The sequence below is a fragment of the Gymnoscopelus braueri genome (genome assembly GCF_963280865.1).
Source record: "Gymnoscopelus braueri genome assembly, chromosome: 21".
Lineage (NCBI taxonomy): Eukaryota > Metazoa > Chordata > Actinopteri > Myctophiformes > Myctophidae > Gymnoscopelus > Gymnoscopelus braueri.
The window spans coordinates 46,995,452-47,013,662 of NC_137623.1; the positions used below are offsets into that span (position 1 = coordinate 46,995,452).

The following is an 18,211-nucleotide window of genomic DNA, read 5'->3' on the forward strand; positions in this document are numbered from 1 at the left end:
CGTGGACGGTTGCAGACGGAAAACTGCTTTAACTATAAAAGTGTGCTTCTCGGAGCACAGGTGTCCGTCAGGACGGGTTGCCTAGCCAGGGCCCGCGAACTTTGGAAGGCAGTCATAGCCACTTGGAATGAAGTCAGAAAAATCGAACTCATACAACTTGATCACATGACCCCAGCAATACTGTGTACCGGTTTGGACAAAATCTGTAGGAGTAGTAGCAAAAAGTGCGAAGAAAACGCAAAATGTAATCTGGCACAATTGGCCAGATTATACATGGAGAAAGAGAATCCAAGGAATCCAGGCAAAAGGGATTTTGATATCGTACAAGCTACAGTTCAGGAGTTATTGGCCAAAACGTTATCTGGGCGCCACCATGAGGCCACTCCCGCAAAGTTTGGAAGGGGCATGGTATAATAACAGGTAGCTATAACAGGACGATTTGAAAAGTTTGGGGTGGAGGTTCTTCCTTGGCCTACTGGGAGCGTGCGTTCAAAGGTTCTCACTGATCGGTCCAGCAGTGCTTTTGGCATTTCGTGCAAAACGGGCCCCTCCCGCAAAGCCAATCGTAGTCAATCGGAATTGAATCAGAAAAATCTGGCGGAATCATATTGATCACATGACTACAGAGATATGGTGTACCAATTTGGGCGAGGTTTGGACAAAATCAGTAGGAGTAGAAGCAAAAAGTTTGAAAAATATATATCTGATGACTCATTTAAATGGAACACAGACTCTTTCTGACACGAACGCTTTCAAGATTTTCAAGCGGGCCCTGATCCAGGAAAGGTTGAGAACCACTGAATTATGGCATTCCTTTTTTTTTTCAAGACAGACTGTTGTTCTGCCTCTTTTTATGTTGCTATGAATGTTATTTTTTTACGGCATCCCTGAATTTATGTGTTCACAAGCACACACATGGGACCTGGAGGAGGCGATCTAGACACTTAGCTTGATGCCTGCTGCTTTTACAGTGCTCCTGTTTAAACATGAGCACCGAGATGTGACAGAAGTACGAATTTAAGTGCCGTGGAAAAAACAACGCAGTCTCTCTCTCTTTTAGCAGCTCGGTATAGTATAAGAGACACAAGAAAGGAGGGAAGAGAGAGAGAGAGAGAGAGAGAGAGGGAGGGAGAGAGAGGGAGGGAGAGATGGGGAGAGATGGGGACTGACAGAGAACGGAGAAGAATTGTGAAAATGGTTGAAAAAGAAGAGAGAGAGCGAGAGGACGAAAGGGAGGGAGACTCAATGATTTCCCCCAACGCCCGTTTCAATAGTGTCTCACGTCGCTCATCTGACCAATTCGTTATGCTGAGCCACAGGGAAATCTGATTGGGCTCATTACCTTCTCCTCTGATACAGGAAGTGGAAGGAGACAGCTAGAGAGAGGAAGGGGGGAGAGAGAAAGAGACAGAGCGAGAAAGAGAGAGAGAGAGAGAGAGGAGAGGGAGAGAGGCGCCTTTTATCCAGCTTCATTGTGAATGAACCAGCATTGTCACTATACAAGAGGAAAATGGCCATCTGCCAAGACTCTCTCTATCTAACCTGGCTCCTCTTCTGCTTCTCTGCCTTTGTGCGGTGGAAACAAATGAGTGTTGTCTTCTCTCGCTATGTCAGGGGTGCAGTGGAGGATAGATTTACTGAGCTGAGACGATTGGCTCACATTGTTGGATTTTTATTCAGCCTGCCTGGTAAATGGCGAGGGTTTTGAAGGGACGGGAGGTATACCATGAAGGGCACGAGGTCACACGTAGTCCAAACTGGAGTGTCTTTTTTTTAAATCTATGCTAAATTAGAAATAGATTGCATAATTTAGCAATGTCTTCTTTCAGAGTGTTTACAGTATGGAGGAGAATGTGTCATCAAACAAAACTGTGTTATTTGTGAGTATTCTCCATTTCAAAGTTAGAATATCTCTCCAATCAAAATCAATCATGCATGAAATCGCTGGCGAAAGAACGGCGCCACACTTTTTGTGTTCACACACAGTGTGCTTACGGAGGCTTCAGAATTCTAGACAATCAACAAACAATCAGAGGTGGCGTTTGAGAGATAACCTCCAACGCCGGCACTCTAACACCGTGCTATGGTGATTCTGAACTATCCAAAACGTCATTACATTTTCTGTGCTCGAAAGCCAGTCCTTGAAATGCTTTCAAATGAACTGTGGTGCTTTGAAATGATGCAGGCCTGAAGTGCACTACACATAATAAAGGCCTGTTCTGACTGGATGCTGAATCTATCAAATAATAAAGAATAAAAAGACTCTTCATCCCCTCTCTGCCCACCTGAGAAAAGGAAGCAAGCATTGTGGAAGATACCTGACATTATGGATGGTACTGTGCCTAGTAGCCTATTGTGAAAGGTACAGTACACTACCTAGTATTATGGATGGTACCTAGCACAATGGATGGTAATAATACCTGGCATTATTGGAACACCTAGCACTGTGGATGGTACTAGTAGCCTATTGTGAATTGTACAGTACCTTGTATTATGGATGGTACCTAGCACAATTTATGATACCTACTGTAGCATTATGGATGGTACCTTGCATTATGGCCTGGCCGTGTCCAGTCACCGTTGTGGTTAGCTCCAGTTAGATTGTGCCAGTGGTGGAAAAAGTACTCAAATGTTTTACTTAAGTAAATAATTGTAATGGAGTAAAAGTACAATATTTGCCTCTGAGATGTAGTGGAGTAGAAGTTAAAGTATTGGAAATTGGAAATACTGAAGTAAAGTACAAATACCTCAACATTGTACTTAAGTACAGTACTTGAGTAAATGTACTTAGTTACTTTACACCACTGGATCGTGCTGAGTAGGAATTGAGGGCTGTTCTTTTTGTTTCGTGTCTGTTCCAAACCTACCTGAATAAAACAACGGAACATGATCCTATTGTGCTCCAAATGCCTCCTCGTCTTGTCTGTGAACACCGATTCCCCTGTTTGGATCGACTGAAGCGTGTGAAACTTTTACTCTGTGCTGTGCATATTTCAGCGTTTTATTACGTCACCCACATCTTCTCTAAGGACACCAAAGTTGCCTCTGGTTTTTCGAAGCAGATGACACACATTACATACCGCGAGTATCTCGCTGGTGTCGAGCTTTATATGCTGTATATCTCAGCCCAGTGGGCCCCTAGCTTTCACTTGGCAAACGCTGTCGAGTGGGTGGTTTAGACCCAAGGCTCCACAGGATGATCAAATATACATTACAGGAATCTCAGGCCCCATTATAGAAGCTCAGGCTCCCATGTGTTAATTGCCGCCTTCGCTGTGCGTTGCGATTTCATGCTTGATACTGACGACTGACAATTACACATTCAAAGGGAATTTTCCCCTGATACCAATTTTGTGTGCATGCGAATGTGTGTGTTTACGATGCTAGAGTTATGGTTGCTGCCAATGGATTCTTAAAGCTCACGTCTTTTTTTATATGACATTTTTGCCATCACGTTCTGTGTAACCAGTGCAAAATGGTCCACAGTCACCAAATCACAACAACTCAGCCCCTGAGGGAGTGGGTAACAATACGGACTGATTTGAAAATCATCCGGATAATAACCCCTGCTGGCCGAGGGACTCGTTTAGGGCCAAATGGCTGCTCGTGTTGCTCTTTAGTCTGTAATTAGGTCAGAATGCAAATGCTTGTATTGTGGTGTTGGTGCCCGTGAGGACGGCATGCGCACACACAGCTCCAACCACAGTGTGTGTAGAGTGTATTCATGTGTGTCGGAGTGATTCATCCGGCCCCTCTAGTGCTATTGAGCTGAGAAGAGAGAGAGAGAGAGAGAGAGGGAGGGAGAGAGAGCTGGGAGACTAGCTCATTCACAACCTCACACTCTTATCAAAACATGTTCATTGCACTGTAATGTGGTGGCCTGTTTTTTTTATGCCGTATTCCGCTCACTAGTAATTGTTAGAGCAACAGGCCCTTAAGGATGCTCTGCCACCTCCAGTAGGAGGAAGAGGAGGAGGAGGATGAGGAGGAGATTGAAGGGTGAGGGTGGGGGGTGAAAGTTGTGCGAGGCTGAGGTCAAACGCTCTGCCATCTCTCCACAGGGGTGGGTTGATGTTTAACCTCAGCTTTCGCCTTCACCCTGCTCAACCTCTTACCTTGACACCCACCTTTCGCACGCACACACGTGCGCGCATGCACACACACACACACACACACACACAATCACAGATTTGTCCCTCTACTCTCTCCTCTCCTGTTCGTCCTACAGCCCTTCCATCCACCTGGCTCTGTCTCCTATCATCAGCACCTCTGCCATCCCTCTCTTCCCTCTCTCTTTATTCGGAGACAACTCCCTAACTATTGATCATTAGCCAATGTTGAGAAGAAGAGAGAGAGAGAGAGAGAGAGAGAGAGAGAGAGAGAGAGAGAGAGAGAGAGAGAGAGAGAGAGAGAGAGGTTGTAATTAGGGGGGCCAGACTGGCCTGTCAATTGTGCTCAGCGCTGCGTGGAGAGCACCAGACCGAACGATGGCCCTAATAAGGCCTCCTACTGTAAACAACACGAACACCTGGACAGCCTGGGGGCCCCTGTGCGGGCCCCGCAGGGGGTTCCACCTCTTTCATCAGCTTAAAGTGAAGCGTTTCACTGTCTGTGCACAGAGGCGGTATAGGGTAGCCAAAAAACTGTACTCAAGTCAAAGTTACTAGAAACTTTAAATCAGGGGTCTTCAACAGGGGTTCCGGGAACCCCGGGGGGTCCTCGGGGTTACTACAGGGGGACTCCAGATCTTTTTGATATGACATTTACTTTTTACATTAACCACTTGAACTCTAGCATCCCTTTTCTGAGGAGAACTTTAGCCAAAAATAGCAGATCTACAAGCTCACAATGCCTCGCTCTGCGTTGTCTCTCTCTCAGCTAGAGGGTCCTTGGCCTGAAAAACGTTGAAGAACCCTGCTTTAAATGGTAGTAGCAAAAGTAAAGATTCTGTAGTAGGCAACCTCTTAGCACGACTGTACATCACTCCACACGTCCCTGGCTCCCAAACTGGGGAACAAACTCCCCATTGCAGTTAGAACGGCAGACTCACTCAGAATTGTCTGCCGTAATCTGAAGACTCTCCTCTTCACACTCGACCTTATAGCTCATAGCACTTGACTTAGTTTTGCAGACTTATGCTAAGGTTAAAATGTAATTTAGATGGCATGTTATGTATGCAGATGCTATATTTCTTTGTGTACCATGGTATCCTATAGTTTCAATGTACAGACTATTTTGATAGTATATTTTTTAGACTGATGCTAGGTTCTTGGTTTACCTGTGATCCTAGTTTACTGAGGCTCTCCACTGTCTCTCTGCATTTGATGTACTAGACTTACATCTAGAGTTCACCCTCACACCTACGTCGCACCGCCGAACCGACCAAAATGCCCATATTTGTATGGAGATCTCTGTATCTGTCAGTCCTTGTCCCTTGTATGCCCATATATGGAGATCGCTGATGTAATCAGTATATTCCCATACCCCCTTGTATGCCCATATATGGAGCTGACTGATTGTTTGCGCCCGATGCCATGACACATTGAGGTTAGACAACACAGCAGAATGTAGCCAAATCATTAGAACAATATCACTTTTACTACTTTATATTCCGCCCAATTGTAAAGGAGGAAAAGTTACATTTTCTTCACACGTACTTGAGTAAAAGTGAAGAGTATGCTGCATTAAAAACTACTCTTATAAGTAAAATGTATTCAAAATGTAAGTTTAGAAAATATGATTTAATTAAATGTAACTCATTACTACTCACCTCTGTTCTTGCTCTGTGTATGTGTGTGCGTGTGCATGTGCGATGTGGTTTGCATAACGTGTGGGAGTATACAAACGTGTATGTGCGCATGGCCACGTGTCTGTGTGTGTAATCTCTCATAATCTAACCCACCTGTTTCCAGTGGTGGAAAGTAACTAAGTACATTTACTTAAGTACTGTACTTAAGTACAATTTTGAGGTATTTGTACTTTACCTGAGTATTTTTAATTTCCAATACTATTACTTCTACTCCACTACATCTCAGAGGCAAATATTGTACTTATAAATTATTATATTATGAAACATACATTAACCACTTTAGCCCATGTTTTTTACCTAGGCTATTTGAAAATAGCCGATCTACAAGCTCACAACGCGTCGCTTCGCGACGTGTTGTGAGCTTGTAGATCTGCTATTTTCAAACATTTTAGTACTTTTACTTTTGGTACTTTAAGTACATTTTGATGCCAATACTTTTGTACTTTTACTCAAGTAAATTTGTAATTCTGGACTTGTACTTGTAACAGAGTACTTCCACATTGCAGTATTGATACTTTTACTTAAGTAGAACATTTGAGTACTTTTTCCACCACTGCTCATAATCTAACCCACCTGTTTCCACATGCACGCCGTGGAAGCGCTGTGTCTCTGTAGTCATGTTAAGTCAATGCTGATACAGCGCCGTGATCAATAAACCCATCAAAACAAACCCCGGCCGCTGCCCCGGTGTGTTGACTCTGTCTGTCTCTCGTCTCTCCTCCAGAGAAAGTCAGTATGCTGTCGGCATTGATCGCTCCCTTCAAGTACATGAGCACTGGGACGGGCAGCGCAGAGGACGAGGACTCCTTAAGTAAGCTGCCACCTCCTTTCTGTGTCTTTGTCAGGTCTCTGCACTAAAACTATTGGCTCTGTTCCACTGCAAAGGGTAACCCAGAATCTCCCTGAACCTGAAACTTTACGGAACACCATGAAGTTCTGTGATGTTGTTTTTTGTTTACGTTTACAATTATAAACAACCACCCCTGAAGGAGGAGGTACATCATGAAAATATATATATTTCTTTTTTTAACCCATTAAGACCGGGAACGCATCTGTGTGTCATTTTTAGATGTCTTTGGCTATTCAAAAAGTAGCAGATCTACAAGCTCATGCGCTATGAGCGGTGATGAAATATTTGAATTTTTTTTTTTAAGCGAACATTTGTAACTGTCAAATGTCTCAACAAATGTCTTAATTTTTCTGAAAAAACAATTGTTGTTATATCAGTGGTACTCAAACTTTTTCTTGTCAAGGACCCCCAAAATTATATGTTTCTGGCCTTCTTTCCCCATCAAAATATGTTGTTCCAGGGACCCCCCAGAAGCACAGATTTGAGTTAAAAATGTTCGCTTGAAAAAAATATATATATTAAAAGATTTGCACAAATGTTCCAAATTTTTCAAAAATAGCTGATCTACGAGCTCGTATCTATGAGCTCGTAGATTGTATATCTGCTATTTTTGAATAGCCAAAGTATAACATAATGGTGGTTGCACAGATGTGTTCCTGGTCTTAATGGGTTAACCGTTAAAGGAAATAAAAAGTTCTGAGTTCTAGGTTCCGAGAACACAGGGTTAGTTCCACCAACTGAGCAGGGCCCAAAATTATAGGTTCTGAGAAGAACCCTATCAGAAACCGAGCCGCATAGCGCATGGAAACCCATTTCTGCATGGCACGGCACAGTTGGCTTAGTTCTTGTAGTGGAAAAGAGCCATATGTCACCAGCAGGTCTAATATGAAAGTGATAGCCCCATTATCCTCCTTTTCTAATAACTGGTGTGTGCTATTTAACTACTCCCAGGTGCCAGTTTGTGCCATGTTATTGATAGAAAAACATGTCATTTGAAGGAGTATACATACTGTACATAATCACCTACAGTACATAAGCAGTACACAGCACCTGATATACCTGCAAGCATAAATAATCATTAATAAATCATTGTTCCACATTGTGTTAACTGTATACACGATAGTATATTATCAATTGTCAAATTGATATCGGCTGTCAGTTGACATACACTGCCAGATATTTCATGACACCCTCAGCATCAAAATGTTATAATATTTATTACAACTGACTGCAGAATTGCCATTCTGCCTAGACTGGTTGGAAAAATTTATTATTTAACAACAGAGAGCTCTTTCTGTCATGCCACCAGCTTAGCAATGCACCACACTATGAGCTGTTCTATTCAAGTAATCATAATATTGATGGAAAACAAGACAACATCATCATCATCATACATAATGCAGTGTCATGACACCAGTATGACACTGTTATGTACACTGCATATTATTTTAGCTGAAATGTTGCAGCCCCATTTAGTAATGGAGCTGCAATCTATCCCACAGACAGACAGACAGACAGACAGACAGACAGACACTGCTATGCGATATTGTATTGGAGTAAAAAGTACAACATTTACCTCTAAGATGTAGTGAAGTCGATGTATACATTTGAATACATAAAATGTAAAAAAAAAACATGGAAATACTTCAAGAAAATTAAAAGTACCTCAAAACTGTACTTAAGTATAGTACTTGAGTGAATGTACTTGGTTACTTTTAACCCCGGACTGATTCTGACATATACAGTATAGAGTTAAAACATACCACAGTTTTTTAACCACATGAGCCCTAGGGCAAACATTTGGTGAAAATAGCCGATCATCTAAAGAGGTTTGGAGTGGGGCTATAATAGACCCCTGGGGGGCTTTAGTCAATAGAGTTATCAGTTATGAGTTAAACAGTTATTGGGACATAACCTGGAGGTAGCCTATAAAGAAGACACATTTGTACAGGCAGGGATACAGTAGGCTGGTGCACAGAAGCGATTTCCATGGTTACCACGCATTAAGTGAGTGGTGTTTACTCGCAGAGTGCTTGTCTGCCGGTATGTTCACAGGAAGGGTGCAGTGAGACTAGAGCCTGACTGATATATTGGTAGATATATATATATCGGTCTGACCGATGTATATTGGTAATTATTTGACAAAGTTTTATGATGACTTGGTCATCATGTCGTCACCTTAGATTCATAGTGGTGATATTGAAACATAGTTAGAATAGTCACATTCTTACCATATTTATTGTATCATAATAATGTGACTTGGAGATTACATTTGGCTAGGGATCCCCTGGAACTCTGGGGGTCCCGGGAGCCCACTTTGAACAGCAATGATCTAGTTTAACCACTTAAAACCTACAGTATACTACTGTACAGTATACTTTGTTGACTGGGGTCCCACATCGGTCTGTACTTGGCCCCCTGCCCTTTTTTCCTCTACACCAAATCTCTTCACTGAAAATAGTCAATCTACAAGCTCGCATGCAACAAATGTTTACCTATTATCTTAGCTGAATGTTCATCTATTATGACATGGGGGGGGGGGATGAATGCTGTAATTGAATTGTAATTGAATTGAAGTGTGTGTCACAACTGCACAGACTTCTGCTCTCACATACGATGGGAGTGTGAAATAAAGCAGAAAACAGACAGGCAATAGGGTGTGATTGCATGCCGGTCTCTCATGGCTCAGAGTAGAGGAGAGGTTGGCATGCAATTTAGTGAGTTTCTTTTGGAATATCTGTCATAGTAAACAACCAATTTGTCTGTACTCACAAATACATGATATAAGAGATCATCATAGTCCACTACCAGGAAGGCTACTAGGGCTCACATAGTTTAACACAAACCCAGAACAAATGTGGTACACTGTATGCAGCTCTGTAATGTATAGGGCTATTCCTATATGGAATAAATATGTTACCAACTATGATCACTGAGCACTCAGCAAGGATGAAAAAATAAAACACGCATGATCAATAACCCCATGAATTGACCTGAACAACTACGATGGATAAGTTGATGTTTTGTGAAGCTTATTTTCTTTTTACTTGACTTTTGTCTTGAAAATGTGTGTTTTAAGGCCCAACCCATGTTTTAATGGGTTTTTGGTTTAGGTCAGTTTTTTTGTTTAGTTTTAGTTTTACGTATCTGTTTGTTGTGGAGCTGCTTCTTTGGTGGCAAGTCTGGCAACTAATGGGGATCCAAATAAAGAATAAAGTGTTTTCATGTTCTCTCAGTACAGTACTGTATGTGTAACACTGTCCACCTTGTCCTCCATGACAAAAGGGATTGATGCTTTCCACAGGGGTCTACAGTACAGTATGTTTCCCCAACCGTGGCACACACATGGGACAAATTTAGTGGGTGGATTAACAGAACTTGGCACATAATGCACCCATTATTATTAAACCACTTAGATGTGAAAGGCAACCGTGGAACAAACTGTGGTATTGGCTCGGGATGCTGATTGTAGATTTGTTCCTTGCGATTTCATTGTGTATGGAGTGCTTAAACCTACCGTAGGGGATTTTTGCGAGGCTTGTTCTGTTCTGCACAGCATGAATTCCAGCTTTAGCTCTCGTACGAAAATGTCTGCATTTTTATTGCCTCTTTTGTTCTCAGCCGAGGATTGTTATTTCTCTGAATCATGCTGTTCCTGTTTTTACCTCTTTTTTTTCCTCCTTCTTCTTCTTCCTCTTCCTCTAGGCACCAGCAGTGCAGAGGTCAAAGAAAACTGTAACGTTGGCAACTTAGAGGATCGCCCCATCGGGTCCGGCGAGCGCCAGTCACTTTTTCGCTCCGACTCGTCCAGAGGCGGAACCTCAGGTCTAAAGAGGAAGCGGCCGCTGGAGGAAGACAACAACGGACACCTGTGCCAGCTGCGCCTAATCTACAAGAAGCTGTCGTGGTCGGACGCGCCGAAGAACGCCCTGGTGCAGCTGAACGAGCTGCGACCTGGCCTCCAGTACCGCATGGTGTCCCAGACGGGCCCCGTCCACGCCCCGCTTTTCTCCATCGCCGTGGAGGTCAACGGGCTGACCTTCGAAGGCACCGGCCCCACCAAAAAGAAGGCCAAGATGCGGGCCGCCGAGCTGGCCCTCAAGTCCTTCGTCCAGTTCCCCAACGCGCCCCAGGCCCACCTGGCCATGGGGAACCTGTCCAACCCTGCTGCCGACTTCACCTCGGACCAGGCCGACTTCCCCGACACGCTCTTCAAGGAGTTCGAGTCCTCGTCGTGCGCCGACGGGTTCTCCCTCTGCGACTCGGCGGCGGAGAGCGAGCTGCTCTCCAGCGAGCTGCTGAGACACGGCCGGTTGCTCCGTCACACCTTGGACCTGATGGTGCAGGCCCAGCAGAGGCTGGGCGGGATCGTCCCGGAGCCCGAGTCCCCGAAGAGCCCCGTGGCGCTGCTCAACGAGCTCCGGCCGGGCCTGCGCTACGCGTGCCTGTCGGAGCGAGCCGAGGGCCGGAGGCTGCGCAGCTTCGTGATGGCGGTCCGCGTGGACGGCAGGATATTCGAGGGCTGCGGACGCAGCAAGAAGCTGGCCAAGATCCAGGCGGCCCAGTGTGCCCTTCAGGCCCTCTTCAACATCCGGCCGGCCCCCGAGGGAAGGACAGGCCTCAAAGCCAGCAGGAAGAGTTGTCCTCATTTACCCCAGGTGAGAACTGACACATTCCCAATTGCCTTGTGTTCGGCTTAGTATCTGTGGCATGCACTCAAACTTCCTACAGGGGCCTGTAATGACCATAGCAGCAGGGGCCCAGTGGAAAGCCAAACACCTTCCAACAAGTAATTAAGCGGGAGGGGAGAAAGGGGTCTAAGAAACGCAGGGGATGAAAAGAGGAATGGTGGCAGGGCTGATACGGATATATTTAAGTAGGATTACTTTAGATCAGAAAGAGGCGGCATAGAGTGAAAATACATATTGCAAATGTGTGTGTGTGTGTGTGTGTGTGTGTGTGTGTGTGTGTGTGTGTGTGTGTGTGTGTGTGTGTGTGTGTGTGTGTGTGTGTGTGTGTGTGTGTGTGTGCGTGCGTGCGTGCGTGTGTGCGTGCGTGTGTGCGTACATGTGCGTGCATATGTGCACGTGTACGTCGCAAGGCCTGGGCTTTGGATAAACACATTCTGTTCATTGATCTGTTCAAATAGAAGAGTATGTAAATGAAGCTAATTACTGTCCGTTTGCCTCTGACACAAAACAAGTCGGCATTGTTCCCAAACACCAGCTCTTTTCTCGCTCTCCCTGTTTGCAGAGCTATAATTGGGAGAAGTTTTGTAATTTTCGCACAATCTCTTGTTTCCTCATGTGTAGCATCTCGGGTGTCTACAAACATTAATTCAATCTGTTGCCCAAAGGAAATAGAAACACAAATATGTAAATAGTAATCAGAGAGGAGAAACTAGTTTTGGGAGAGCGTTGGTGGAACAGGAGAAGCCTAAAGTCACACCGGCGCGCCGCGACAGCCGTTCAAAAACTTCATTTCAGCTTGCAGAATTTCATCTAAAACGGAACTGCCTTGAGTCGATAGTCGCGGCAATTTATGCAATTGCTTACCATTTAAAACCTGCACCTTTGTGCAGAGCAGGTACATTGTATCTAGGCGATGCAGGTCACAGGCGACGTTTATTATTTGACAAATGTGAGTGCAACTTTCTCTAAAGGGAACTCGGCCCATTGTGGCATCTCAGCTCATATACCTGGAGCATGTTTAATCCATGTGTTACGTCAAGTGTTTGTGTATGAATAGTAAGAAATAAATAAAAGCTGTGCTTCTATTCCACGCGGCATTCTCTTTCCCCCGAAGGCTTATGTCACCACAATGTGATGTCTCTCCGCGTTGGCTCTGTGTCGTATTAACATTCTTTTCCCGCCTCGAAGAAATTAAACTGGCACGAGAGTGTCCTTCCCCCCCAACGCACAACATCAAAACCAACAAACCTGCACATGTTTGCCTTGGGAGAAACTTTCTTTCTCTTTCTCTGGCTGCCACGGTGTCTAAAGGGATTTTAAGAGGATTTGCCTCGGCCGTTTAGTTCCAGAAAGCTCTCGCTTGTGGAATTTCTTGAAAGTCAGCCGTGCCGTCTGCTAGAGTCAAGAGGCTTTCTTTTTCTTTTTCTTTTTTGCAGAAGGACAGCACAGTACACACAGTAAAATCATCAGTGTCCATTCATCCATTTGTAAGTGAACACTCAGGATTTTACTGTGTGTGTGTGTGTGTGTGTGTGTGTGTGTGTGTGTGTGTGTGTGTGTGTGTGTGTGTGTGTGTGTGTGTGTGTGTGTGTGTGTGTGTGTGTGTGTGTGTGTGTGTGTGTGTGTGTGTGTGTGTGTCCCTCCCTAACAATTTAGTCTAGTTTTCATCTGTTGACGAAATTGTCAATTTATGTAGTCTTAGTTTAGTTTTTATTTAGTTTTCGTCAGTAAAAAAAGGTATGGTAGTCGACGAACATTTTTTGTCATAGTTTGAGTCGATGAAATCAACACTGGTGTGTGTGTGTGTGTGTGTGTGTGTGTGTGTGTGTGTGTGTGTGTGTGTGTGTGTGTGTGTGTGTGTGTGTGTGTGTGTGTGTGTGTGTGTGTGTGTGTGTGTGTGTGTGTGTGCGCGCGCGCACTAACAAGTCATGAGAGTTCAGTATCCTCCAGCTATACTGTACATGTATACTTACATGTGTCTGAGTGTGGATGCCAGGGCAGCAGTTGACTTGCCTGGGGATGTGAGACGTGGGTACTGGGGTGGCTGCCAGCCGTTAGCCTCGGGGCCCGTGCCATCACTGTGGTGCGGTGCCAGGGATTTGTGGTGCCAGCTAGGTCACTTCTCTTTCCCTGGGATTTCCTCAGGCTCAACCTGTCGCTGACCAAAGCTATGTTGATCCCCCCTACCAAATACACCTCTCTGTGTGTGTGTGTGTGTGTGTGTGTGTGTGTGTGTGTGTGTGTGTGTGTGTGTGTGTGTGTGTGTGTGTGTGTGTGTGTGTGTGTGTGTGTGTGTGTGTGTGTGTGTGTGTGTGTGTGTGTGTGCAGTAGAGACCACCTCTGCACACAACACTGGTATCATAGTCAGGATGAGAGAACATCACATTTATGTAAGAAGGCCCTTCTGATAATAAAGTCTGATAAAATGTCTGTAAATTATGTTCTGTAGGATAGCTCAGAAGTTACCTCAGCCGTAGATTAAATTAAGCATATGAGCATTTGGCAGAAACAGCCAATCAATCAATTTTCCGAGGAGATTTGGTGTATAGGCGAAAAGGAGGGGATCAAGAATAGAGCCCTGGGGGACCCCGTACATCAAAAACATAGCCTACTGTATTTAGGGTTTAATTGGCTAAGAAAATCATCTTAGTAGCAATCTAAGGCTTATGCTGTTAACACGTTTTGTTCAATCCAGACAATCTCCACAAATCAACAGTCTTTTTGATCCCCACAGGCAGTTAATATCAGTTTAAAAAAAGGACAACGAAGGCTTAAAAATTCACGGTTGAGATATTAATGGTTGTAATTTATGTTGTAGAACAAGATGTGAATCTCGCTTAGACTCATACTGTATGATAATCACAAACCTTGTTTTCTGCATAATATTAGAAGCCTTATAAAAGCACTGGAAATCTTCCAAGGGGTTTTAGGACTACAAACTACTGTATACAGGCCTCAACACGTATTGACTGGCGTCCCCCTGGGCTCTGAACTGTCTTGTTTCTGCATGTTCAGAGCATGGTATGGAATTAACATATTTAATATATATATATATATATATATATATATATATATATATATATATATATATATATATATATATATATACATACACAGTGGTGTCAAGTAACTAAGTACATTTACTCAAGTACTGTACTTAAGTACAATTTTGAGGTATTTTTAGTTTAGTTTTACTTCCACTCCACTACATCTCGGTGGCAAATATTGTACTTTTACTCCAATACAATTATTAGGAAACTTTAGTTACTTTGTAGATTTTGATTATTATTACAAAACATGTATTAACCTTCAGCCCTATATACATTTGGCCATTTGAAAATAGCCGATCTACAAGCTCACAATGCGTCGCGAGCTTGTAGATCTGCTATTGTGTAGCTTGTAGAGCATTGTGTAGCTTGTAGATCTGCTATTTTCAAAAGATTTTGATACATCTGAAAACTTGTGAAATGGGACATTCTGAATAATGAGTACTTTTTACTTTTGGTTTATTTTGATAGCAATACTTTTGTACTTTTACTCAAGTCAATTTTGAATTCTGGACTTTTACTACAGAGTATTTCTACATTGCCGTATTGATACTTTTACTTAAGTAAAAAATGTGAGTAGTTCTTCCACTACTATATGTATGTGTGTGTATGTGTATATATATATATGTCACAGGGAGATTGGAGAACCAGGGAGATTGAAGACAGAGCGCTCGTTTTTAGGCACGGGGCTTCGGGGCGAGGCGGGGCTTTGATGCGACGCGGACCTGTCTTTTGTTGTTCCCCCCCACGTAGCAACCAGGAAGCTACGCTAGGGGAACGCTGAACACGCGTTCACACGCACACGTGATAATAGTTATTGTCCATGACGGAGGCGCGCCGACTCAGCAGAGCTTGAGGCCGAGGAGGCGCGAGGGGCGCGAGTGCCCGCGCTGACCGGCCGATGCTCTGCTGAGTCGAATCAGCGCCGTCCGAGTTGTGAACCGATAGGGACAGAATAGTTCTTTTCATGGATCACTTTGTGTGTGTGTGTGTGTGTGTGTGTGTGTGTGTGTGTGTGTGTTCGTGTGTCAGGGAGAAGGGTCTCCCGCTGGGTCAGAGCCACGACGTGCCTTCCTCTCCTTTTTTGAAAGGATGCAGCGAGGGAGGAAAATGATCATGACAGACCGAGAGAGATGAGAGGAAAGGAGGGACCGCCATGGTAGCGTTGGGATCTTCTAGGATTTTAACGATTCCCTCTGTCCGCTTCCTTAACAGTTCCCCTTAACAATTCCTATATTTAAATATATATATATATATATATATTTATAATAGTCCTTGAAATTAAAAAGTTTGAGTGCCACCAGTATTGTAATTGTAAAGCAGATGTGAACAGTGGTGGAAGAAGTACTCAGATATTTTACATAAGTAAAAGTACCAATACCACAGTATACAAATATTCTGTTACAAGTAAAAGGCCTGTGTTCAAAATGTTACTTGAGTAAAGTACAAAAGTATTGGCATCAAAATATACTTAAAGTACCAAAAGTTAAGGTACTAAACTGTTTGAAAATAGCAGATATATAAGCTCACAACGCATAGCAGTGCGACGCGTTGTGAGCTTGTAGATCGGCTATTTTCAAATAGCCTATAGGTATAAAATAGGGTTAAAGTGGTTAATGTATGTTTTATAATATAATAATTTATATCTGCAAATAACTAGTAACTAAAGTTTTCAAATAATTGTAGTTGAGTAAAAGTACGATATTTGCCTCTGAGATGTAGTAGAGTAGAAGTAAAAGTACTGAAAATTGGAAATACTCAAGTAAAGTACAAATACCTTAACATGGACTTACCGGTAGTTACTTTCCACCACTGGACGTGAAGTCCACATAACAGCTCTGACAGTGTGATAAAACCGGTTCCGGAAACGGTTCCAAATGTGATGGAACTGATTCCGGTTCCTCAATGTTAGATCCGGTTCCTCCGGGTTACGGGTCCCAACCCTACGCAATGGAACGACAGTGGACCGGCAAGAGATCCGGAAGAGGACACATAATTGTGAGAGAGAGAAAGAGAGAGAAGGTGACGAGGAAGCGAGGTGTGGAGTGAAGATAAGGGATGCAGGAAGTCTGGAGAAGAGAAGACAGAAGCGAGGGTCACCTTTTCAGGATGTAATATGAAGGCGGTGGAGTGGAGGGGAGAGGCAGAGTATTGTGTTCTGGCTGTGGGGAAGCTCTCCTATCCCTGGATGACTTCCCTCAGGCTACGCTGAACAATAAACCAGGAGGCTAGCAGCACACACAGCCTCTAAATGAAAAATTGAAATTCATCCATGTTTGCCTTCTTCTCACACCTCAGCTGTACCACACACACAGACAGACAGACAGACAGACAGACAGACAGACAGACAGACAGACAGACAGACAGACAGACAGACAGACAGACAGACAGACAGAAGGAACACCATTGCATTGTGGAGAGCCATGCATACTGTATTGTGTGTGCTTTAGTTAGTGTGCAGTCGTGTCCCTACTGTACGTGAGCTTGCAAAACACATGCAGGCTTTTTGGACATGTACTGTTCTATGTGATTAGGGCAGGGTATTGGAATGTTTCGATACCGATGCGATGACAATGCAGATACATGGGATTTGGGGCCAATACGAAAACAATAAAAATAAACTGTGAATATTGGCATGCATTCCCAACTTGCATCTTACAGTACGTGGTTCCCGAGTAGGCCCTATCTACAGTAGTAGTAGCCTACCTGTAAAATATTCCAAACATTTTGGACATGAAGGACTGGCCAAATGTGCATGAGAAACTAAGTAGGTTTAACAATTGACCCTTTCTGAACAGATGGATTCGATTTGACTAGTTGGCTCTAAATATCTCATATCTCATATTTTCAATACTCTGATACTGATATGATTATCCATATAATATATGGATAGATTTGATTGGTGCTCAAACTGGACAGACATTCGATATCAGTATCTGGTATCTAGTATCTACTGTATGTATGTTTGTTCTTTATGTACAGTATGTATGTAGTATGTACGTATGTATGTACCCTGTATGTCTATGTGTATTTATCTCCTCATGAATGGTGTGGAAGTTGAATCATAGTTCATAATCATGTACATAAATAATGTAATTGAATCTCTTACTTAAATAGAAATATTTATAGTATTTTCAGTTGGCCAAAGGGAACCATACCAGCCGACATGCCCATAAGCAGCCAGTGGGAGAATGCCATCCAGATTTATTTCCTGTATAGTGTGGCTTTTGCCACCGAACACCGCATTGTGATTCATACCGCTTTGTTAACAAACTGCACACATTTTTCAAAGACTGCACAGTGAATTGAGAAAGCAGCAGTAATCCTGACACCCATATTACTGAGTGGAATGATTACCCTGCTATTTCAGCCTTGATTGGGCCACTTAATCTCTCGTTCGCTGTGACGAGCCGTCGGTGTTGCCAAGTCAACCCAGCCAGAGAGAGACTGGAGACTGGAGAGGTTGCAGGGAGGCAGAGAACCTGAGGTTGAGACTCTGTTGGAGATAGCACTCAGGATACAGTAAGACTGCTGTGCCGTGCCTCCTTGGATTAGGGCAATTTGCATAAGAAAATAAGAAAAACCAGTAGTTCTCAAACAGTGGCTCGGGACCGCAGACCAATTTTTATGGCGTTGCGATGAAATATCACTTAATTTTTCATTTCCTACATTTTGTTTTTACATTTGTTGATTTTCGAAAATCACCCCCACCCCACAAATAAATGTACAAGTAGTGAAAATAGCAGATCTACAAGCACACAACGCGTGCTGATTTTTTCCCCTTACCGAATGGGACCCAGATTGTCGTAACCTT

The 18,211-nt window shown here is 43.6% G+C and overlaps 1 protein-coding gene across 1 annotated transcript in view; it reads left to right on the top strand.

The window, feature by feature from the left end:
• Window positions 1-18,211, top strand: part of adarb2 (adenosine deaminase RNA specific B2 (inactive)) — a gene marked incomplete at both ends in the record, with an annotated part of 246,278 nt that overhangs the window by 147,317 nt on the left and 80,750 nt on the right. The window contains 2 exons of the mRNA XM_080417328.1: window positions 6,534-6,620; window positions 10,365-11,317. Coding sequence (XP_080273454.1) covers window positions 6,534-6,620; window positions 10,365-11,317 — 1,040 coding nt within the window. The remainder of the gene's footprint in view (window positions 1-6,533; window positions 6,621-10,364; window positions 11,318-18,211) is intronic.